At 44.4% G+C, this 26,008-nt stretch overlaps 1 protein-coding gene across 4 annotated transcripts in view; it reads right to left on the reverse strand.

Moving 5' to 3' along the window:
* The window catches only part of actn1 (actinin, alpha 1), a 39,362-nt gene extending 17,801 nt beyond the window's left edge, over positions 1–21,561 (reverse strand). For 3 of the 4 annotated variants that reach the window (XM_068338966.1, XM_068338964.1, XM_068338963.1), the window contains exons 1-3: positions 21,181–21,561; positions 2,708–2,822; positions 1,803–1,922 (exon numbers count right to left, since the gene is read on the reverse strand). In XM_068338966.1, the coding sequence (XP_068195067.1) occupies positions 1,803–1,922; positions 2,708–2,822; positions 21,181–21,285 (340 nt within the window). In that variant the 5' untranslated portion in view covers positions 21,286–21,561. The remainder of the gene's footprint in view (positions 1–1,802; positions 1,923–2,707; positions 2,823–21,180) is intronic. The other variant, XM_068338965.1, reaches the window with a different exon arrangement.
* Between the last annotated feature and the right edge of the window lie 4,447 nt (positions 21,562–26,008).

The following is a 26,008-nucleotide window of genomic DNA, read 5'->3' on the forward strand; positions in this document are numbered from 1 at the left end:
GAAAAAATAATTATCGGCAAAAATGTCGAGTTTTGTCCGTTTCTAATTTGTTGATGGTTTTAAATGCTGTTCAAAATTCAAATTTAGATACGATAGAACACACTTTTATTGTAATGTTTTAAACTCAAGGTGGTATTCCTAGTTTCAAAATCCTCATCAGTATTAAAATTATCTGCAGGTGGACGCTGCGAATGAAGCGCCTGTCGGGTTCTATCTCTGCTGTCTGTCATGAAAATCCCCTTCAAGGCGTCGGTGTTAGCCCGCCTTCAACAATCAGCAGTCATTTCTCCTTCTAATCCAATCAGGCGTCGACACGGCAACCCCCACCCCCCACCCCCCAACACTACCGTTAAGGACGGCTCGGATTGAATCAGCTGATTGGGTTGACACACGCAGATACATGTCGAGATTAGTGTTAATGAACATGACTGATCGACCTGGGGGTGGGACTCAAATCCTGTTACATCCATTTGAACCCCCCCCCCCCTTTGATGAACCTGAGCCTTCAGCTAGCTCCAGCTAGCCTCAGCTAGCAGGGAGATGGGCCTCTTTCACATCAGACATCAGATACAAAAAAAATATTCAGATCCATATGAAAAATTTTATATTTAAATAAGCATAGTAGAATCAGTCGAAAGAGCATTTTTGACATGTAATTACACGTATTGGAGCTGATTGTAACACAAAAGAAGTGTTCCGTTTGGTCTAGAATAGTGACTTTTGTCATGGAACCAACAGTGAAACTCAAGAAGTTTGTAGAATAATCTAGATAGATACTTTATTAATCCCGGAGGAAATTGCATATATCCATATATTGCATATATCTATTTATTAAAAGGTAAAGCTACTCATCTTATATGTAAAGAATAATGGAGCCAGGCTTGTCATTTTGTGGTTGTGTTGATTAAAGAACAGGACGGCTGGAACAATGAGTTGATTGACAGACACGATAAACAAATCACAGGTTTCCAGATCTGAACGCTCGCTGCTTTTCTTTGTCTCCTTTGATTGGAGGAAACGAATAACAAAAAGACGTGACTCCAGGAAGACGTGACGGCCGTTTTATCGTTATTTCCCAATGATTGACTGATGGCTGGAGAGAATAATAGCTCGTAGCCCTAAAGTGTATATTTTTATTGTGTAAAACGCTTCCATCAACATGACGCCTGAGTTTCATTCGCTAGAGAGAAAACTCTGCGACTAAAATCGGAAAGAAACTGGGAAATAGTTCCTAGAATTCAAACACAATCAGACCATGGAACACACTATTTGGAATTGTGTTCATCAGCAGTAGTTTATGAGTAATCAAGTAAAGTATGACGATGTTCCTCGGCGGATGTGTTTTCTTGTTCCTGGTTGGGAGTTGTTTATTCCAGAAAAAGCCAGAGGGGTGTGTTCTGTTGTGAAAGAGGGAGTCGGATCCGTATCCGGAGGGGAGGAGAGTGTTTACATGGTTAAAGGGTTGTTTACCCTCTGAGGGGCGGGGGGCGGGCATCCCTGACAACGAGCTGCCTCTGTCCCCGGCATGGGGAGGGGAGGGGGGGACGCCGATCCTAAGATCTGCTGTCAGGAAAACGCATGACGAAGCACAAACCTGCGGCGCGGCGCTCCACTCCGGACTCAGACCTCTTTAGACTGCACAGCAACATCGCCATGGCAACACAAGACCGCGAGGAGTTTTGCCAGAGACCACATTAAGTGTGTAATCATCGGAAATGGAGTAAAATCCATACCAGACGGAGATTTAGAGAAGGTCAGGCGACTTTTGTTCCCGTCTTTAAGAGCGGCGTGACGTCACTCACCCTCGGCTCCGATGGACACCAGCTTCACGCCTTTGCTGGCGATGAAGCCCAGAGCTTTGTTCACGTTGGAAATCTTGTGGACTCTCATCTTTCCTCGCTCCGGTTTGGCCAAACGTTCACCTAGACAGGTTGAAGAGAGAGAAGAATTGGTCCATCACTCGGTTCTGGCTAAACGCTGGGATGCAGAACGCTTCGGCACGACATGATATCGTCTGAGATGTTCGAGAAATAGTTTGACCGATTGGGGAACCCGATTTCCAGTCCCTTTGTTTTTCGTCTTATACTGTATTTACTTTGTTCTGTTCTGCCTGTCGTACTGCCCGTGTCGTACTGCCCGTGTCGTACTGCCCGTGTCGTACTGCCCGTGTCGTACTGCCCGTGTCGTACTGCCTGTGTCGTACTGCCTGTTGACCGTGGGTCAGAGAGGGCTGCAGGTTCATCTGTGCTGTATGTGGTTTATGGTACATTTGACAATAAAGCTGACTTTGACTTGATATGTAGGGATTGAAATGTAGGACTCGGTCTGGTCTAGACCTGAACCACTCACCAGTGGTAAGCTTTGTCCATACCGATTCTAAGCTAGAAATAATGCTAAGGTAACAGTGCCAACAGGCCAGACATCTCAAGCAACTTGTCTGACAAAATTACATGATGATGCCCATTAAACGTTCACCACTATCATTAATTAATCATTCATCATCATACACACCATTGTTTGCCTTTCAAGTAATGCTAGCTGCAGATGTGCTAACTTCAGCTGCTGCAGACAACTTGGCTTTTTAGGATAAATCAGTTTTATATTTGACCAGGAGTCTCACGCACCAACTGATCAACCTAGAACTAGTAAAAACTCGGCGCTACTCATGCCAGCAGTTTTTGTTCAGGTGATCAAAGCTGCCACTCACCTGAGATGACCTCCAGCAGCAGCATGAGTTTCAGTCCATCCCTGAAGTCCTCCTCGATGTTCTCGATCTGCGTGCCGACTTTCCTCAGGTGGGAGTTACACCAAGCTGCGAACGTCTACAGAGGCAAAGGAAGAGAGAACAAAACCGATTTCACAGTTAAAGTCACGACGATGGGCCAACAAAGTTTTTTTTGTACACTTAATTTTAATTACAGTAACAGTGGAAAACAACTCCGCTTGTAATGAAGTCCAAAAATTCAATTTTTTTCATGCCGTCATCTGTAACCAGTGGACCAGGAACTCCGCTGCCTTGCCAAGAGCCCCGTTACACCTGAACAGCCCCGGGGTGTTGACCGTAACACGGCCAGTAGGTCATGTGATGGGGGCAGGTGGCAACCAGCCCGGCCTGTGTGCTGCTGCCAACCTCAGAGTGTTAGGAGCTGCTAATTCCTATCAGGAGGAGGCTGGTCGCCCAGCCCACAGCGGCCAATCCGACCCTCCTTCCAGCGCATTTAACAAGCCAACATTCCTCTGTTCGAGTAAAGAATGCATATCCCAGAAACCCTTTGTTCCCTTTGCACCTATGGAGGTGTCTTTGTTTTGCTACCCATTGGTTTTCTAACATTTTATTGGAATATCAGCAAATTAATGTGAAAAATCTTGCTTTTGCCATTTTGGAGTTGCTGACTCAGCCATATCTCTTTTTTTTCTTTCCTTTGAGGGTATCTTAGCGGCAAGAACATGGACAAAAAAGGGAAAAGAGTGTGAAGGGGTTGACATTAAAATTACACCCTGTTCTGTTTTTTTTTTTTAAAAACACACACGCTTATCTCAACCCTTTGATTAAATTTTCCATTATTTACAATAGCCGCTGACACCACAGGCTTTTCCTCAACAGCTTAAAGTCTTTGCCAAGCCTTTAAAAAGTATTATCGATTAGAATTAATTGAAATATCTAAGTGCCTGCAGGAGCTTGACTTAAATCATGACTAATTTTAGAGGAACACTATCTATTAGAGGGCGTGTGCCTGCCAGTTGCACATAAATCAGCGCTGGTTTTTTTCCTGTCAGCTTTACCCTTGGAGATAAAAGTCTGTTTAATCTGGGTTCCCTCCTTATATTCAACAGTATCTTTGGGTTTTTCCTTCGCCTGAACCGCCACCACATGCCAACAAACCTGTACGCATCTAAAAAAACCAGCTCTTTTTCACGCTCCACTTTATACATCACCATATAAACCTCATGCCACTCCAATTTAAGAGTGACCTCATCGTAGAAGTGCCCAAACCAGCCGTCAGTGACTTTTAAGTGGCTTTTGTTCCCCGGCAGTGGAAGGCAGGCCAGAGGAAGACAGTGTAGGCTTTCATAAAGCGCCTGGCTCTGCTCCCGCCGGTCCTCCCTCGACTCTCTGGTGGAAACATGGTGCCTGGTGTTTCAGCCCAGGGTGGAATTAACCCGGGAACTCATAAAGAGGCGTTCACAGAAGGGTGCATGGCAGCCACTCCTCATTCCAGCTCCTGTTGGGCAGCTAAGATTCTCCAGATGTTTTCCGTTAGCAGGTTTGCATGCCAATACCTAAGAAAGCCCGATACACCTACTGTATACACTACACAATGCTCCAGTGTGTTTGAGTCAATAGACTTGTTAGGAAAGGCTCTAATGGAATAAATCAAAAGGAAACTGATCTGTTGATCATTGGGTTTGATTCAAGACAAGACATTCCCTTTGGGTGTTGATAAAATTCAAGAATTACTTAAAACTACGGAAACAATTTCCACAAAGTTTTGTAGAAGACCGTCAAATGCAACCTTCCAAGGAAGTGGTCCCCAAATGGGGGAAACAACTCATCACAGATCGTTCCCTTTCTGAAAAGACCCTGATCTCGTTCATCTTAACACCGTGAAAGCGTAAAACCTTCTTCTACTTCTCACGGTCCTCCATCTTGTTCCATTTTGTAAAATAGTCACAAGAAATCTAAAACGTTGTCTCTAAGACACCTGATCCAGACATAATCTCACAAAAAACGTGATGCCATCGACCAATGAAGAACTACAGGACAAGTTGTTTCCCGCCGTCTGACTGGATTTGTCACAATCGGAGAGAATTTTCTCGAGAAAATTTAAGGAAGTCTGCATTGCATAATAACAAAGTAAGCAGAGCCCCTGTTAAAAACCCTTGCATAGCAGTGTTGTATGATCCCGATCCCTACATGATAGTCTTGCTCTGGCACGATATGTGCTGTGAATATCTCGAAGCTGTTAACGTGCCTGAAACAAATTCCTCCCCATCAACACGATGCCAGTGAAAGTTACCCCCCATTACTGTGGCTTCAACACAGTCTGCTTCCACCTCATTGCGTGCCTTGTAACAGAGGCAAAGTGGAAGCATGACAGCCTTGTGTCTGCTGAAGGAACTGGAGGACTGTAAATTTTGAGGGGCCTCCCTCCAATCCTTTGACTTCCCTCAGCCTCCCAGAACTGAGGCGGACTATAAAAACAACGGGGGGTCAAGAGAGGGAGGAATCTGCTCTGCATCAATTCTGGGGAAAGATGCCAGCCGGCATCATTACAGCCACCCTTTTCCCATGGCAACCCCTGAATGCAAAGCTCAGCAAGCGAACTACCCAAAGCCAAGTCGACCTGCATACCGAGGCAGAACAGGAGCGTAAAGGCAAACGAGTGGGTTTGACTGCGCTGACAGATTTAAGTCCCACAATGTAAAACAAAAAGTGAAAAATGACCTCCAGCTCTGGGAGTTTTAAAATCCTGATTCTGAAATGGAGTCTGAACGAGAAATTTAACTGAGCGAATGCAAAATTTCAAAATAATGGTGCAAAACAAGGTCAGTAACTTGCGTTAATAACATTTTGTGTTGAGAAAAGTTGGACTGCATCCACCAGGTAGTCAACAGGGAATGGCATCTTGATGATTTATAACCTCTGCCAAGACAGGAAATGGTTTTCCATTGGTTTGCTTTGCTAATCACTGAGGAACTAGAAGCGAAATCAACAAACGTACGTTAGCCAACATTAGTTGATCATATCCATCAGCCACTTATCCAAAATATGGGTTAGAGGTGGTACAGAGGTGGGGTACCCCTGAATTAGTCACCAGCTCATTGCAGATATTAGATTTTTATATTGTAAATATTAAACATGTTTGGAATTATTCACACACCAGATGAGTTTTCAGCAGACTAGAGGAGTTTATTAAGACCAGATCTTATGTTGCGAGATCAAGACATGTCATAGCTAGAACTGAATGAAAAGTTAAATAATAAATGTTGGTGTTTCACATTAAAATCCTCGTCAGCGGTTGTCAGTTTCTAGTTGAAGTTCATGAGGGTTTTTACCCAGAACGGATTCATCCCCAGACGTGTCGCCTCCAAAACAAACAGGCCTGGCAATAATAACGCCATATATAACAGTTTATTAATAACATCTCCAACAGACTCGGGGCTTTCAGCGGGGCTGCGAGACGAGCTGCCGCTAACATTAGTTTGGCTCATTTACGTTTGGGCGGGCTGAGAAACGAGCTGCTGTTGCTTGAGCTCGGTTTGTTTCTCGGACAATTTAAAATCCAGATTTCAAAAAGTCTTTATTTAGTTTATATATTTAGCCTTTGTTGCAATTTTTTTTTCTATCACAATGCTAAAGAAAAACGAGGCGCTTAGAGGCTAGGTAAGAAAGTCGATGGTGTAATTACTCTTCCTGCCAACGGGGGGAGATAAAATCAGATATTGAACATTTATAGGTCAAACAAAGACCTCAAATTGTTGATTTGATTTTTAAGACTCAACTCAAAAGGCCGAACAATCCACAAGTAATAATAGGGCTCCTTTTCTTTTCCTCACCCCTCGGTCTGCTCCTAGTCTCCCCTCCATCCCAGTCCATTAATCACCCTCCGTTAGGAAAATATTTCCTGCTTCTTTGCCAGTTCCATATTAGTACAATCCTTTCTGTGAAACAAGCCAGCTCATGAAGGCGATCCTCTGCCATATCCGAGCACACAGGCGGGCCGGCGGCTCTGGTGGAGAGAGGAAAGGCAGATACTGCTGGCAAAGCGTCCCGACACAGGAAGGCGCATTTCAACGCCGAGCCCAGTTTCCCAAAGCCTGAAAGTAGCCTCTGGTGTCCCGATGAAACCTCAGGAACAAGAAGATCAATTGCAACAAATTACTTTAGAGAAATACCCGTCTTCCTGAATGTTCAACAAAGCAGGAGAAAGGGGGGGAAAAATGTGTTCTTTAGAGTTTAATCCACGATATAAAAACCTTAACACCACCCACAGTCAGGGCCGTGATGACATTTTAAAGTCTGGATGAGTTGGGGATAACGGACCTCCCGTAAATCCCAGGGAGAACATCTCCGAGCTGGATGGAGATCGTTTGCGATGGCAGGAAAACGGCTAACATCTCCAGCACCTTCCTCCATCTCAGACTCTCCCATAACCTTCTGATACGTGACGGATAAGACGGCTATCCAGACCAGTTGACCGCTTTGACTCATGTTCTGATTCCAAATGGCACCCAGGAGGGTTAGTGTGTGGGGGGGTTACGCAAGAAGGAAGCCAACACTCACTTGCCAAAAGAAAAGGAAGAACTTTTCTAATTTGTTTCTCTGACCAAGACTTTCCAGACAGGTTCTGTCCTCTCGTAGCATCCAAATCTGTTTGATTGAAGAATTCTGAAGGACAACTTTGCGACGGTACCTCAAGGAAATCATCTTTACAGAGTTAAATGTTTTTGTGAATGAATGAGAGCATTGAAGACGAAAAACCGACCCTTTTGAACCCTTGTGAAGCTTCATGTTTGTCTGATTTTTAATCACGTTTTCTCTATTGTCCGTGAGGTTTTACCATCGGACAGTTTCTAGAGTTCCATGAAAATTCATCAAGTGAATTTGTGCTGATTTTTGGAACAACAGAACCGAGCGATGACTCAACTGACGATTCAAGTCCGTCGGAGTTAACATTAACATTCAGGGTGCCGCTGCCTTCGGTTTGGAGGCGAGGGGCTGCTGATGGGATGCTCTGCAGACTACTGCGCTGAGTCTCTGTGCATCTGGCGAGCAGAGAAACTCCTGACACAAATTCCTTCTCTGCAGCTGAGTGGGAGGAAGAGCAAAACACATGATGCAAAAATTGTAGAAACATTATGGCAGACTGGAGAACAAAGAGTTTGGGTCCAAAAACGGACGGAGGAACAAAATGAGGGAGACGAGACAAAAATAAAAGGTCTACCCAACTTCAAATTTTAAAATGAACTCTACCTGATCACAAGTCACCTCCACAAAAAATTGAGACGTTCAAACCTGCAGCACAAACACAAACGACGACGACGCGTGAGCAGCAGCGCCGCTCCGTCCATCCCGCAGCCGCCGAGAGGAGCGACCTGACCTTTACCGATCCTCATCCTTAACGGGGAATATCTGCCTCCCTCTCTCTGCAGCCCACAATAAAACAACGCAGGATGGACGGGAAGCTGGGGACCTGCCAGCCGAATAAGGGTGGAAGAGTGCTCAAAAAAAAGGTCAAAGGTCAACTTTTATCACTCGCTCACCTCCTTCCTCTAAAGCTCGTTTGAGAATACTGAGCAGCTTCGGTTTCAGTGTGTAGAAGACAATATGAACAAAGTTCAGCATTTAACTAATTCATCCAGTTTTTATTGATTTATCAATTTATTTTGATATTTTGGTGCCGATAGAGGATTCCTTTATTTTATGCCATTTTTTTCTCAAGCTTTGTACATTTTTTACATTTTTTCAACAAATACAAGCTCAAAAACATCTCAACAAACAAAAATTTATGACCCCATGGGTCCACATTGCATTTCCATGATCAACTGATTAATCCATTGATCGATTGGTCCATAAAATAGAAGAATACGCTAGCATCTTCCAACGTGTCTTTTTCGTTCCAATCGGGGAGTTCAAAGCTGAATTTTCACAATAGGATGATAAGATAAATATGAAACAATGGAAGAAAAGCAGATTATATTCATTAGAGGAGAAAAAGAACACAACGGGTTCGGACTTTTGTAAAAATAATGAAGAGGATGAATCGATTATCCTCTGAATGCACGACCTTCTATTTCCAGGAAAGCCTGCATCCGTGACGGAGTGCGGCGGTCTCTCAGGTGTGGCGTCCGTCCAACCACGCACTCAATTCGCCGACTCAGCACAGTTATCCCATTACATTTATGTATCGCCTTGGCTGCTGCTTCAGCATGAGGGAGAGTGTGTGAACCAGCAAATCCACCCCGGAGCGAGAACACATGTCCAAAAAAAAATTTAAAAAACGCTAAAAAACAGACACACCTGCAAAAAAATACTGATGCACAAACACGAGCAGGCAGACACGCGATCAGCAGATGCATGAAAACACACTTTGACCCGTGCGTGTGCACACACACACACACACACACACACACACACACACACACACACACACACTCACACTCCAGTTCAAGCAGACAGAGCAGTGAGTCTGGATTGGGTAACAGCACCGGCCGCCGTGACCAGTTCACTAATATTTACTCTCCTCTGGCCCTGATGCATATTCATGTGTGTGTAGCTCTCTCCTCAGCAGATTTCATTCAACTGGCGAGGGGGGGCTCGTCTGCTAAAGTGCCGCAGAGCGCCCGACTCTGAACCAGGTTGCTATGACAACCGCGAAAGCCCGGAGAACCACAAACAAACAGTCTGGCTGCAGCGAGAGGCTCTTCAAACCCACGTCGACGGCTCGCTGGGATCCGACATGGCAGCTCTCGCGTTCACACGCGCCCCCCACCCCCACCCCCACGCAACACATGTTTGCAAACACAAAAACATCTGCGACGGAGACGGATCACCATCACCAGACCTCAGGGATGAAGAAAGGGATGGTTTGATGGAGCAAAAAAAAAAAAAAGAAGATTTAAAATCATTTCAGAACGGCTTCCGGAACAGACGACAAACATATTTAAATTTGAATTACTATCCAACGCAAATATCGTCTGCTTGACAGCTTGTTGTGACTCCTTGCTTTGCAGATTTGCAGGCGGAAAAAGTAGTTTGTCATTACGACAGAAATAACACGTCATTATATGGAATAGCTGCTGCAGACTGGTTGCATCGACAACAATAGCACGCGTCAGGACATATCACTCCACCGGGAGCCATTCGACATGATGACTCCTTTTAATTTGATGCCTGAAGCACATTTTATTGATGACGCGTCATTTTTATATTTTTTTTTTTACAGTTTGTTATTGTGCTCCACAGTTTCACTTCCTCCAAGTCACCTAAACAAATGGAAACACTCCTGTCAGTGGGATTAAAAAAAAAAAAGAACCAGTAAAAAAAGTTTATTCCAATAAAACTTCCTCAAAATAATGAGAAACTAAATCCGTCTTTTGAGAGTTTCTCATTATTGGTGATTATTTTTGAAAGATGACAAGACGTTCCTTTTTTTCTGATCGGATCGGCTTCTGCGTCGTTTTATATGAAGGTGCAGGATTTTCGATGACCTCATGTTACACAAAGTGGATGCAAATCCAAGCATAAGTATTCAAATAAGCGTTGTAAAGCATCTTCATCACTTTTAATCCTCTTAAGATCTGAACTCTTTATTCATATGCATTTTATTTTATTGCTTTATTTCCCTGAGGGATCCCAAAAAGGTGATCCATGCATGTGGAGATTTCTGCAATGTCATATAAACCAAAAATATATCGATTGGAATGTTTCACATTTAGCCATCCAGGACGTCCAACAGAACTTTCTTCCGACACAGGAATCTGCTGTCAGGAGACAAGGAATCTCTCTGTGGCTCCACAGGAATTCACTTATTATCACAGCGACTCAGCGCGGCCCTAATCCCTGAGTCATGCCTTAAGCGGCGGTGCCCTCTGATAGCAGTTAGTCTAAACAGCGTGACGGGAAGTACACTGGCCCGTTTCAACCCAGTGGTGACGCGGTGGTCATGAGTCAGCTCCGGGTCGGTTCGTTCTACGTTCGTCGCGCCGCTTTAACGCCAGAGACGCCGTTCGCTTTGCTGACCCGTCACTTGAACTCAAAGAAAACACTTCCGGCCCCCGCCGTGAGGCTGTGTGACTTCTTTAGGGCTCAACTAGATGGAATCAGAAGCTGTGAATCAGATTGATTTTATTAATCCATGGAAAAATGTACACGTTCAAGCTCACGCACCCACTTCAGCTTGAATCCATGCTAACGCTGTTAGCTCAGAGACGACAGTGAAGGCCTCATCAGCATCATTATTAAAACCATTTTCATTCAGTGTCTCTTGAGACTTTCGTGGTCGAAACGTCAACCGCCGTTCCATCAGTAAAGATCCGAGTCGATCGTGAGAGAATTCCCACATTTGCGGGAAATTTAACTTTAATATTTCCTAAATAAATGTTACCTCTTCCACGTGTGATTCATCGTATCTGGTTCCTCACTTCTCATTGGTCGATATCGGGTCCCACACCTCATGGATTGAAATAAACATCTAATCTTCTTTGCTTTGGCTTGTTTGAGCAGGCAGGACTAGATCTGATATGTAGGAAAACAAAACCTGTGTGTGTGTGTGTTTTAGTTGTTTTGTCCTTAGTGTTTACATGTGGGAAGCCTTTGAGAAGCAAACACACACACACACACACACACACACATACAGAGAAAAAAAAGAGCATCCTGATTATCATCATTTCCACATGGGAGTCCAAAGAGGAGAGAAGCCACAACAGTTTCAGATCAGCCAATAAAACCAGACATGAAAGCAGGTTTAATGAAACAGGATCACAACAAAGTCGGGCTCAAACAAGCTGCAGATTGTTTAGCTGGATGCTCGATTCATTCTGAACTCAATGTGAAAATTTTATCCAGAGTGTTCACGTCACAGAAATAAATGCTTCCCAGTCCTTACAGGTCAGACACAATTTTTAAAAAAAAAGGGGTTTGCAGAATATTTCAGCCAAATAAGGCCAGACCTTGAATATGAGTGACAGCAGTAACATAAGAAAAGAAAGAAAAAAGTGTGTGTGTGTGTGTGTGTGTGTGTGTGTGTGTGTGTGTGTGTGCATCTTTGGTTTTTCCTGGTGTTCCTCTACTGGAGCAAAAAGTTCACAGAGGGTGTAATTACGCTGGGTAAGAAGAAGGAGAAACGGTTCAAGGCGAAAGAGAGAGGGAAATAGTTCAGGAAGGTCGAAACGGAAGCAACTGGAATTTTGTTCGTGCAGCAGAAACGAGGCCTCAAACTTGAAATTGACGTAACAGAACCTCAAGTTCCGAGCAGAGGACCAGGTCAACCGCCACGTAACGTTTGGAGCAATACCACTGGGGACCAACAGAGGCAGCGTTGCCATAATCGATAAAAAAAAATTAATTGCTTTTAACGGCCTTGCAGACCGGCAAGTGTGACGTCGACTCTGCTTTTACTTCATTCGATTAACTAGATGCATCAAAACCTTCGCTACGTCGCCAATTTTATCGCAATCGAAAACTCCCGACTCTCCGCTGCCACCCGGTGGACGAATCGATGCCCACGTAAAGGTTGCACTGAAGTCGAAGCTTACATTTGAAGCAGACACACTCATTTTTGTACTTTTTTGGGGGAGAATAAACCAGCAGACTTCATGACAACAGTGCGTCTTTGAGTCGGGCAGAGCTGCTGATCTATCCTTCTCATCCGTCGCCCGGCACCCCCCCAGCACCTGCCGCCACTTCAGACGGCTCGCACCACTCGGCCCCCGGCCAAGTGCTCTCCACTTCAGACCGGCGGCAGCGGCGGCCTCCTCGCTTCATCCCTTTGTTGCCAGGGGTGGGGCTCTCGAGGAGAGGTGTGCATTACGACCTGTAATGAGATCTGTTGTGAGCGCTCGCCTACCGTCACCAATGAGGCAACGCCGACGGCGTGCCGGCTAATCCTGCAGCGGGAAAGCAGCGTCGGAAAAAGAAATGTCGGTCAGTGTTGACTTTAATTACGCGGACCGTGTTACAAACGGCGCAGAGTCATCGGAGCGTTAGCGATTAGCCTGCAGGGAAGTCAACAAGTGGACGAAACGATCAATGGAAGCCACTGATTGAAATTCAGATGTTCAATACTTGTCCCACTTTAGAACCGTAGGTACAGCTGAAAATAAAGAAAAACAGCCCCAACATCATCATCATTACAGGAACATCGTTTCCACCTCTTCTAAGCTTTTCACTCGTGACACCGACCGCTTAGGTCGACCGATTCTGCAGCAATCTCCTATTCATTACACGCCAAGTAAATAATGGTCACACACACACACACACACACACACACACACACACACAGCTCTCTGTGCAACAGGCTCTCTGACGAGGCTGGGGGGATTTCAGCGAGATAAACCAAGGAGAAATATTTTTGGGAGAGTTAGGAGATAAACGCGTTTCATCCGGTTGAAAAGATGTTAGCATAAATTAAATAAAGTCAATGTGATGTTTCAGTGTGATGACTGACACCAGAGATCTGAACGCACATGATGGGCCGTGTTTGTGTGTTACTCCTCTGTTCAGCAACTCATTATTAACAATACCTGATTCGCTTTTTCTGGTTTCTTGTCCAACAGGAGTGTGTTGGAGGAGGGGAACCCCAACCGATGGAACAAAGAGTCACCTGATAGCGCTCGCAGGCCGGCGATGATGAATTATTGACTCCCGGTTGACAGGACGACAAAGAACAACCACCTGAACGCTTTGTGCCGAGGCCTGAAAGTTCCTCTGCCTCCGCCGTTCTTCCTCCCGCCCCTCCCTCCCTCCCTCCCTCCCTCCATACGGGGCTCCGCCCATATGGCGTCTTGAATGGAAAGGTGCGTCTGCTTGTGCAACGGTATCTGTTTACTCAAAAGCCGTTTTCACTTGCGTGCGACGCAACGCAGCTGCTCCCGCGAGCAGGATTTACAGCCAATAACGTCACGAGTTTCATACGCGCCACCCACCCCCCCTCCAGGCTTCAAACAGAGGTATCGCAGTAAGCGCTTGTACTCGAACGCATGTGGTTTGATTAATAGCATTAGCAGGGGAAAGACCAGACTACATCCTTCCCATGTGGTACAGGAAAATTCCTTGGAAACATGGGGACAGATTGGCAATAAACCCCTGAGGTTGTGTCGTGTTTAAGTCATGTGACCATTAAATGCATAGTGGTTCCAGACATGGTTGGACCAGGAGCGGGGCGCTTGTTCCTCAACAGGAAATGCACCTTGACCTTTAATCCCACGGTGGATGTGAAATCCCAAAAGCTTCTCGTCTGGGGTTTGAAGTCTGCCACCGAGATACGGAATAGAAATCCAGGCTACGTTCCCAATTGTGGATCTACACAGCAAAACTACTCCAAACAGGTGGAAATTGTTTAAAATAAGTTGTGGAAAAGGACTTGAAACAGTTTGATCTGGAGGTGATTTTTTGTGTTCTAAACTCTTTTGGAGAAACAAAGCTGTGGAAGAATTTGCTTCAGAGCCTTGGCATTTGGGAGCCGTTCTGATAAGAGCATCATAATTGCTCGGGTTTGACTTTTCATTCAGAGCCTTCTTAAATGGTTTGTATGTGACGTTCTGCTCGATGAGGATGAATTCACCTCGCTCAAACAAATACAGGAGAAAATGCTCTGGCTGCGAGGAACTTCAGGTTAAGCATAAAACGCGTTTCCAGATTCAGGAAGTTTAGTTGAGGTTCAACCGTCCAGGAGAAAATCGAGCAAACAGCAACGGATGTTTGTCATATTTAAAATTAATAAAGCTGGAAATTTTATCAACAATTCATTCTGAAATGTGGAGGTAAATTGTTTTTTTTAATCTCCCTGAACAATTTTATATTCATGCTATTCTTTAAAGGAGATTTACATCCCTCTTCAACGCGGTGATGTATTGCAATCGTCAGTGTTCGTGTGTTCATTCGTCCGTTAGTCCACCAAATATCTTCGCAACCGTTGCAGATAGAAAGATGAAACAAAGAACACATTACTCGGGCAGCAAAGGGGATGAAAATGAGATGATGACCTTGTCCCTAGGAAACTGGGTTAAGGTCAAATTTAAACTGTTGTACACTCAGGAACCGGATAAGATGGAAAGACGAGGGAGAAGGCCAGTGTAAGACCATAGACCAAAGCTAGTGCTTTGATCCATGCAAGTACGTCAGAGCACTAGCTTTGATCTTTGAACTACGTAAGTCGATCATGGTAATATTTTGAAGTTAAATGCTAACACCAGTCTCAAAAGAAGGCCTCTGGACTACAAACTAGACAAACGGAGACTATCCACATCGGCCTTGTCTTGCATTGACTTCGATATCATGATAAAAGCTAAACGGCAGCAACGTCGTCTCTGTTCAACCAAAACCGCCCATGATTTACTCCACTTTTTTAAATGTCACAAGCTGTTATTGCCTCGGTTAATGTTTCATGCGGGTTTTTATGACGGTGCTGCATGACTTCACGTGTTCCAAGCAATCCAGTAGTTACTCAAGACTATTCCGTCTTGACAAACCCAACTAGCGCTGGCAGGTTAGTAGCTTAAATTCAAACAACCAGGTGGATCGTTCCATTTGATCGATCTCATTGACGTTTCTTGAGTACACACCGCAATCGGTGCTCAAACAAGAGTCTCAATAAACCGAAGAGCAGCGCTTCCTCTCTGGGGCGGGTTATGTAAGAGTCATTAGACGAACGGGTCGCCACCCCCTGACACACCATACATCAAGATGGGAGCTCCAGGCTAGGAGCAGTTGGTGACGGATTCCTCCTGAGTGAAAGGTCCTCATTAGCAGCAGGTAACTAGATGTTTCTGCTGATCCCGGAACAACACTGACGTGTTCACACCAGATGGGTTCGCCGTCAGGAGAGACAAGGTAGCGTGAGGAGAAGTAACAGAGATCGTGACACATTTATAAATGGGTTTTCCCCACATGCCGCAATTTCAGCAGCCATTTCATCCATACTTTGATGCTAAGGTCACGCTAATTAGATCAAGTTGAAATTGTGAGCCGTGATCGATTGAAGGAGGACGGTTTCTGAATATTAAAAACAGAGGCTATCCACATCGGCATTGACTTGGGGTACAGAATTGCTGAACCCCAACCGAGCTGAGACAGCATGTATAAAACTTGCTGCGACGGGCCGACAGGATGCGGCAGCGACCCCATCAATCAGGAAAAAAAACGACCCGGGGGCCTGACAGGGTGACTGGGCCCGGATGATTGGTCCGTCGGGGAGCTCCTGTTGGGATTTATATCCCAGCTGTATTGACCAGCGAGTGGATGCAGAATTATCAGCACCGACAAGTACTTAAAAAAAAAAAAAGATACTAGACGGCCGCTCTGACATGCCGGAGTGATGGAGAAATGGATACCAAGTCGTATCCTGTGGAGAACAAGACAAAGACTTCACCAAGGCAAACTCTTTTGCTGATATCAACATAAGGAAATTAACATCACTTTCATATCTGTGTATACATTGAGTTAGCTTAGCATATGCTTCTTATCGATAACTGCATGATTATACAGAGACAAAACGTTACATTCTCATGACGGAGCAGAATTTAAACGTTCATGGCGTCATCCAAACATTCCAAACCTTTGCTTTACTGAACAGATGAGATGAAAATACTGTTATGCTTTAATTTAAGAAATATTGAACACTGTTGGACAATTTAAGCATCTGTTAACACAGTTAATGTGTTTTTGCGATTAGAAATATCCCAAATTTTAACAGGATTACTTAAACCAGAATAAACCTGAGTCGACCATTTGTGAACAAACGAGCTTCACTACATCTATAGAGCTCCACGTATGGAATAAAAAAAAATTTTTTAAACTCTTGTGAGTTTAATCAGGGGCTCAATGTCAAACTGGAAAACACATGACACAACCAGACATTTTATCCAACACGGAAAAACAAAGCGCCCTTCAACGCGCTCGTGTTTCCCACTAAGAAAAACGCTCGTGTTTTATGGAATGAAAAGAAGCAACATTTCAGCACATTAACGCCTTTATCAGGGCAGAGAGAAGAGAGAGAGAAAGAGAGGAATTCATTCTTTCCACATTCCCTGCTTTGTCACCGCCGGTTTGTGACGCTCTTCTCCTTTTGTTAAAACAGAGCGATGCAAGGTGCATGATGGGAACAGAGGAATCTGATGACAGGAAGTATTTTGTGAGGTGTCCGGCGCTGACATTACACATCCTTTTATGGACGTTAACCGACAGCTGCCATTGTGAAACGCACGGACGGTCTTCCATTCGAGCACCGAGTCCGTCTGCAGGTTCAGACTTGTCGGACACGGGAAACAAAAGTCGTCTTCCTCCCTGACAGTTTGTGTCCATGCAGTTACAGAAACCTGCAGTTTTGCTGGTTTGGATTATTATTATATACTTTCATCACTTACTCAGCGTTATCCTGCTTCTCATCAAACTGCAGTCGACTAAAGTCTGGGCATTTTAGTCTTCTTTCAGTCGTGCATGTTTGTTTTGAACCACACCCAGATCCACAACAGTGAGCCGGGCTTCTTACCCATTTAAGTTTCAGCACCGAGACCTCTAATCATTGGCTTTGGCAGATAGAACCGCAAGACTGAGCAGCGACTGTCCTAAAGGAAGCAGCTCCAACATGGTTCTATTAGACTTGGGACCCCAGACCCGGGTCAGACCATCGGTCGGCCCCTCCAGTGCGTCCCCTGTTCACCAGCATTCAGGATTCGCTCCTCCTCCTCCTCAGGCGAGACCATCCAGTGATCGAATCCAGAGCAAACAAAACCGCTGCACACACACACACACACACATCCAACAAACAGAATATGTGGTGGCAGATCGTTTCATTGTGAAAATTTTGGTTAAATCATGTTTTGTTTTGACTTTTTCTTGTCATTTTTTTCCCATCATCTACAATTGATTTTGTCAGTGTTTATCAACCTGGTCTTTTCTGGGTCAGTTTTCATCTTGGTTTTCCTAACGGTAGTAACATTCAGTCAGAGGGTGGTAAAATAAGGAGTGTCCGATGACGGATTTGCTTCTTGCATACCTGTTACACAAAAACACAAGTTCCTGCAAAGCCTTCTCACCCGCGGGGCGGATTGACTGGGTCATGATTAGTGGAAACGCGTCGACAAACACGACGCTGCCATCGATCTACATGAGTTCATTCAGCTCAAACACAAATTGAGGACATTTCCAAACGCATTTTATCCGCTCAAGGTTCAAAAATCAGTCGGAACAGGCAACATTTTTTTCTGGCACACGCGCACCAATCAGTGGATCTTATCTGTGACCTGGCTTGTACAGACTGAGCAGGGGAATGTGGGTGTGGGAGGTGGGACATTTTAAGGCAGGGCCTGATCAAAGGTACTGCAGCTTATGACCTTATAAGGGCAAACCTGGAGAAATTTGCTACACCTGAACTCCACCCTCCGGTGATGAAAACACACACGACACAGGTCTGATTCACCCACCGACAGGTAGATTCAGTCCGGTGTTGTTAAACAGCTGCAGGTTGGAGTCACATCTCTCCCCGTGTACCTGTCACACCTCGGTTTGCAAAGACTCCATGACTCAGGAGTCACGTTACGACTTGCATCGGACTCAAAATATTTCAGGCACTCTCTGACATGTCGGGCTTGCGTGCGTCAAAGCGTATTGTAAAACGCAGACAAACTAGAAGGGAATAACTCCACCAAGGCACAACAGTCGCAACATAAATTCCAATTATAAAACGGCAAAGATAAGTTGTGTGAAAGGCTCTGAAGCAGAAGCAGTAAAACTCGCAACTTAAGAGCAATAGCAAACACCGATGAGTCCTTGTTTAGCGCACGGCCCGCCCAGTTTCACTCTAATCGGTTATGAGGTCAAAAAAAAAAAGTTTCTTTTGGATTGTTTAAAAGAATTGGGAAACATTCCTGAATCCACTCCTTTACTGAGATCCACTTGATTAAGTTTCATCAAAACTCCATCGGGACGTTTTTCTGGCGTAATCCTGCTCACAAGCAAACCAAAACACCAAAAAAGTCCTCACCTTCGCAACATGTTTTTTATTATAACTCACTTTTTGTGTATAACATCAAACCTCAGACTCGTGACTCAGAGACAAACAGGACGACTGTGGCGACCACATATTTGCTGTCAAATTATTCGTGCGCAAATAGATTAGCTTCAGGGTGTAGAGATGGAGTCATGGAGTCCAGCCCTCACCAGAGGGGACAATTTCCTCCTGCGACCGTTTCCCGCTCCTCCAGAGATAAACAGTTGGTGGCGCTAGAGGCCAGTTAGCTCTCCATTCACAACAAAGCACGATTATAATCGCGTTTTAACGCAAATATAAGGGAACAAATGTTAACAGGTGTCAAACTTGCCTTTAAAGCTTGTATATTTCATCATCTACTGCTTTCTACTCAGATGGGCGTGGCTTTCAGGGATCGACTGTTTCTATTGGAGCAAAGAAACACTGGGAATAATTAAGAATTCCAGATATAAGTACAGAATTGGTGATTTCAACAAACTACTTCTTATGTCGTCGATCGAGGCGGTTTTATTCGCTGGATTCCACGACCTCCATTTGAATCGTGTCACGGATAAGGAATAGATAAAAGGTTTGGACGGAGGATTGTGTTCTCCTCCCACTCATTTTATTTTACATTATGAGCTTGATATTAAAAAAGAAAAAGAAATACACACGTGTCTGTTAAACGTTTGTTTTGTCAGACAAAAGGTGTGAATGCTTTTCTTGTCATTCCACATGGCTTTTTTAAACGCTTGAAGGTTGCAGGAATCAACAAAAAGGTGACGCTGGTTTATTGACTAAAAAACACAAATATTCCAATAATAACATTTATAATAGTAACAGCGTCCTTCTCGGCGAACAAGATCACATCCTTGCTCACCATCGCCACAGCTGAGTGTGTGTGAACATATGGATGGATGTGTGTGTTTGTGTGTGACAGTAAACTGCACTCATCCTGTGGCCACCAACTACCAGAGGAGGTTCTACATCGTTCTATTAGGCCTGTAATTGTGTGTAGAACCGACTCCCGACGTGAACGTTTTCCAACTCGTCTCTGGAGAGGAGCAGATGAATAAAACCGTCCTCTGATGGATGATCAGATCAGTGAGAGGGGGGGGGGGGTGTCACCCAAGGTTTGCAGAGTTTTATCATGATGGACTCCTTCTGGAGGCTGGAGGAGAGGTGTGTGACTGACTCTCAGGTGTTGGCTGCTTCCTTCAGGTCTTAAAAAAAAAAATTAAAAAAAAAAAACCCCAGAAATTTCAAAAAAAAAAGAAAAAGAAAAAGACAAAAGCAGCATGAGAATCCTCGTCACACCTGACATCAGCCCTTGAATGCCTTTCTCGTATTTCCTGAGCAGCAGCCATGCTGATGACATAATCCAGGAAACCAAACAGAGGAGCTCCGCGGCGCAGGAACAGAAACTTGGGGGGGAAAAAGTTTTTCCAACGGCAGCGAGAGAGGGGCTGATTATTACCATTTTTGGGCACGCTTGCTCCCATGCAAGCCCAGCCCAAACCACAGCGCTTACTCAGATTCCACACTGCTTTTTCTTCCCCGCTTTTCAAAGCGGAGGAAAAAGTATGGGGAGCAGAAGAGTAACACCCCTCCTACTCTCTCCCCTCGACACAGACCGTTCTGTGCGTCCTGGAAGACGCGCCGGGGGATGATCCCGACTTAGTTCAAACCCGAATTTTTCAAGTCAAAACTGAGATATATATATATATCACCCGAGGAGGAAGTGTAGAACCCATCTATTCAGCATACTTCTAGATTGTTGCTATAATCCAGCATAACTTCTACCGCGGAGCCAGAAATCCTCTCTAGCGCGCCCGTTCCGGAATCGGTGCGTAAAAATCGGCCTTGTTTAAAAAAAAAGGAGACGCAGCATGAATTATAGCTGTTCAACCCCCCTCCTTTTTTTTTTTTTTTTCAGTGAACACCCAAACACACACACACACATACACTCCACACGGTTGTTTAAGCACAGCTTAATCCACGTCGCATCATATGCCGGATGACAGGAGGGGCCAGTCGTACGCACCCACCCAAGCGCATGGCTGACATCTGTTGCGCTGCAAAAAGGTGGAGATCCTGTCCGGATCGTAACCGTTTTCTACCCCCATTTACACACACACACACACACACATACACACACCTCCTGGGGCTAAGATGATGTTCGGGCCTACTGCGTTAAAAGTGAGTTTGGAGATCAGGAGAATAAAAAAATAAATTTAAAAAAAAAAAAAAAAGTTTGGAGCACCCCTGGTAGCAGAGAGAGACGCGCAGGTGATGGTCAACGCGATAATCAGGAATAATCAAACAGCTGGGAATAATCATTACGGGGGTAAATCTGTTTCCAAATGCAACCCCCCCCCCCTAGACATCCTGATGGATGGGTGATCATAATATTGATCACCTTTCACGCTGTTGGCATCATCAAACCCACTTCCGCACCTTTCCACCGGAGCAAGACGGAAGTCGGACTCACCTTTCTCTGCTGCTTCTCCCATGCAGGATCCAAGAGAAGATCCCGATCCCAGTCATCCTCCTGGTGCATATAGTCATTTTCCCCATCACTGTGTTCCATATTCATGGTGGTAGATGTGTGTATAGAGACGCTTCTTCTGGTGTGTCCCCCGGTCTTCGGCGAGGTGCTGTTTCACAGTCTACTCTCGGCCACGCATTCAAGACGGTGTGTGGATGAAATTAACGGTCCACCCCCGGCTTCCCTCTCTCAAATTTCTCTCCCTGTCTCTCTCTTCACCCTCCAACTCGGGCTTTTTTTTCTGTCTCTGTCTGCTCTAGTCTTCTCCCAGCAGGAGAGGCAGCGGTAGGAAGGCAGTAGGCAGGTCTACTGGCGACGGGCGACAGGCGCAAAAACTTTGCTTCAGACAAATTGAATCGATAGGCAGACGAGGGCTCTGATTGGACGCCTCGGGGCATTCAGGTCCCGCCTTCTTAAAGGGGATTGGCTGACCGGGCTGTCCCTAACGAGGCTTAATGTCCAACTGATTAGGTTGATCCAAACGCCTGTGACCGTGAGGCCACTTCAGGAAGTAATCTGCGTGGAACGAGAGTAACGCGTTACTGTACAACGGTGTAGAGAAAGCTCTAATTACGTTCAAAAACGTTTGAAACAAAAGCAGTTTTCACTACATCATTTGATTTGAAGGCTATTTTAGCTATCATAAGCTATTGCAAATGGTTCAGCGTGACGAAGTAGGCTAAAATGCCTTTAATAACTTATACTTGAGTACAATTTAGAGGAACGTTACTCGAGAATTACCGCTACTATTTTGTTCTTCTTATACTTCACTGTAAATCTGATGTGGAGTAAAAAAGTAAAAAAATTTCCATCTTAAATAAAATAAGTCTGACAATAAAGTACAAAAAATATTAGAAACAACACTAAATAAATAAATAAATAAATAAATAAATAAATACAAATAAATACTAAATACACACACAAAAAACCTAAGTTAAAGTGCTCATTATGTATTCTGACCTATTTGAGAATTACAGTACAGTACATACTATTCTAATGTGCAGATAATTATTGAATATTTTATTTGCTAAAACATTTCAAGCAGGTGATGTGAGCACTTTTAATCCTTAAAACTAATATTAGCCTCACCCAGTGGTGAGATGTAACTACAAAGCCTAAAACTATCTCAATAATTTATTTAAATTAATATTTTCAAGCTTTTCATTCTACGTTACTGTACTCGTCTAATCAATAACACATAAGGTTCAAATCAAATATTCTATATCTTTGCCTCAATATGTGTCCATCAATTCAATGTAATTGACTAATAGCTTTTCGTTCAACTGAATTTAATTGACCTGTACTCTAGTGACTAGTTATATGTGAATATGCGCTTATTCAGCAGTTACATACAAAGATTAATGCACAAAAACAGTGCAGTGTTCCCACAATGTGACATGAGAGCTTTTCCTGAAGTATCTGTGTATTTCCTTCACCATACAATAAATACAGTAAGCTCTGGCATGAAACACACACCTCGTGTCATTGACAAAAGAAAAGTGAGTCAGAAAGCTGCTCCTCCAAACAAATGAAGTGAAGGCCAAGTCTGTCTGCCTTGTAAGGTAAACTCTCTCTCTCATTCTCTCTCTCTCTCTCCCTCTCTGTCACACACACACAGAGCAGGAAAGATGTCGACACGGGATAGCCCCGACAAGTCAGGAGAAAGTAGAGCGCTCTTCCATATATGGACAAACTTCCAAGAGTAAATGTTTGGGAAAGTGATGTCACAGTCAGGGAACAGGCTGCCAGCTCACTGCCTGGTCCCGGTTTAAAGGAAGCATGCCTGTGGCTCCTGTGCAGAGATGAAAACCGATGATAGAGTAAAAACCAAAAGTAGCTGACTGCAGAACCGGAGCGCACCACAGACTGGATTGTACGCTCTCTCATTATTCTAAAACCCACTTGAAAAATAAAAGTGGTTTATTAAAAGGATCGTCAAACATGAAACATACAAACTCTATTACAATGTCAGATGTGGTAAAAATTTTTTTAAAAAAGCAAAGGTATCCTCCTTTGCTGTTACAGTTGGAAGCAAAGTTATTCTGCTGTCATTGTATTTATTTATTGGGGGAGGAAACATTCCATTTAGGAGCTGTTTGTTAAAAAAAAACCTGAAGCAGGAAGATTAGTTTCAACGTCTGCACACAGTAGATCATATGGGTTGGGATTACAGCCGACAGACACAAGAATATTCAACTTCCTCATCAGAGAATCCAAAATGCATCAACTCATGACCCGGATTCAGATACGTGGCTGAAGATGAGATTACTGATCGTATCTTCCCCAGGAAAATGAATGAATGTTAAAACACCGCCTGTATTTTAACATACGAAGGAGTTTGAATGAGTTTTGCTTCCATCTGAAAGTCTATTCTGGGTGGATGGACGCTACAGAGACTTTGTGATATCCCACTCAAATATCTCCATCCCAAAAGATTTATGGAAATGCTACGATGGACTCATCTTTGCTGACGACTTCATACTTCCATTTGTCTGTTTATAGCTTTTCCTGAAAAGCTTGATGGGATTTCTTGCAGCCTCGGTGGAGGAATGTTCTCTCCGAGAGTCCTTCCAGTCTTGTTGGTTTGTTACCAGGGTCACACAAATAATAATTTAAATTTTTTAAAAAACCTGCTGGACGGATTTCCACAAAATATGATGGAAGGAGAGTTCTCTTAAGTCTAGAAACCAGTCTGGATTGAAGGAACGATGTGGGAATTTCATTTATGAGTTTCATTAATGTTGCAAGACAGGGCATGTTGAGGTAGGTTCAGAGAGGGATGAGGTATGTGCTCCCAAGATCCACTGCAGTTAACACATCCCACATAAAACCTTGTTAGTGGCGCCAAAATGACAAGTTGGACAACCTCCATCGTCTTGTCGGCTTCGTCCACGGAGGATCATCGATGTCTGTTAGGAATTTCACGCCTATTCATCCACTAAATAGTTGAGATATTCTATTTTGTAAAGTGAAGGTTCTGCTGACACGCCTTCTGCCACGCTGCTAGCAAAGCTAAAAAGGCTTTTATTCGTTAAATTTGGGTTTAATTTGCCATTTTAACCATACAGCAAGTGCATGGCATCAGAAGCTGACAGACGTCTAAACCTCGGAGCGTCTGCTGGAGCTCTAATTGGCCAGCAGACCAAAGAAACTTCCTTTCAATGCAGCAAATTATGGCTTATTAAACGCATCAATCGACTCATTATGAAGAGTCACTCAAACGTGTCTAATTATCCTGGTGACACACTCTGGGAGGCACCGTTGGGTTTAGCCAAACTGGACACGTCTCCCCAATGCCGTTGGGGCAGGAGGAGCGTGTGGTGGAATCGAGCTGAGGCCTGCTTTCTGAGGCGCGGGTCATGTGGGGAGCTGGTGCGTTTGGTTCGGTCTGGTCGCTGGCGAAATCCCAAGGTATTCCAGTCATGTCGGGAGTGGAATTCGAAATAGTTTTCCCTCGCTGTGAAAGCTGCACCATGTATGGGATACAGCGGAACAGCCACCATAATCCCCACTGGGACGTACGTGTGTTTGGGTTTGTGGTCGAACGACCGGAGCCAAAATACCATCTGTGAACAAAAGAGAGCAGGACTTGTCGGCACCGGATGCCGTGAAGTCCATCTAAAAGGGCAGATTTCTGCTCTTTGGGAAAATAACGCAGCAGCGGATTTTATAGAACGCTCCAGGAAACGGTTTCTGATACACCTGGTGAATTCCATGCTTAGGACATGACCTTGAAGGAAGTCGTAAGGAGGTGTGGTTGTACTTGAATCCTCCCAGTGGTGAATGTGACCGATGAAGTTGAAACCTCCTGGGTAAATAGACTTTTAAAAAAAACTCTCAGCGTAGATCAAATCTCTTCCAATCAAATTTCAGCTTCAAATTCATAAAATTGCAGACATGTGACTTCAATATTTTGTGAATTTGGCAAACTTTTACTTTCCTCATCATCAAACCATAGGCGGTCAAAACGTAAACAAAGCATACGCCGGCCGTTTGAGGACTCGTCCCAGGGGAAGCATCGAGGTTAAATTAAGGGTGTCTACTTCCTGCAGATAAGTGATGGCCACACTGGGAGGGTCTAAGAAGTGGAGGAAATCATTCTGACAGATGAGCAGAGCTAAACAAGCCGATAGCCTTCAACTACACGTCTGCCTGGCCTCAGATTAGCTCCAGGAGCAGCGCCGCCATGCGGCTAGTTTTTTTTCCTTTAGAGTCTTTGGCAGAAGAGCCCAATGACATCACGCGTCTCGTGGACAACCACGGGATCTAAGTGGGTGTGACTTATCTGCATTCGCAGGTGTTCAGTTCTATGACAAAAGCTTTTCACCTATTTGACCTCTCTGTCAAGTTTTCTGACAAATACTAGAACAGCTTCCAGGTTGGAGCAAATATGTTCAGAACCTTTAAGTAAACTTTTTTCTTCTTCTTCCATTTCACCTGCGCAACAAAACTGAGGAAGAATTGTAGGTCAAATATTGTGTTTTCACCGAAGTGAATCTTTGACTCAGAGTTTCAATGCAGGTTCGCCTGAATGAAGTGTGTCGCACGGCTCCGTGCGTCACGCAAATTGTGCACATGAATTAAAGAAAAATAACACGAATAACTGTAAAATGTGAAATTCTAGCCGTGTAAACGACAGATTGTCACAAACGCGCTGCACAACAGGCGTCCCAACCATCAGCTGTTGGACGTTTCCTCAATGAAGAAGTTTATCTCAGGGTCTTCAGACTGTTTGGATGTTTGTATTTTGTCCTGGAACAAGAACTTTGAA

This window comes from Antennarius striatus, chromosome 17 (genome assembly GCF_040054535.1).
Source record: "Antennarius striatus isolate MH-2024 chromosome 17, ASM4005453v1, whole genome shotgun sequence".
Classification (NCBI taxonomy): Eukaryota; Metazoa; Chordata; class Actinopteri; order Lophiiformes; family Antennariidae; genus Antennarius; species Antennarius striatus.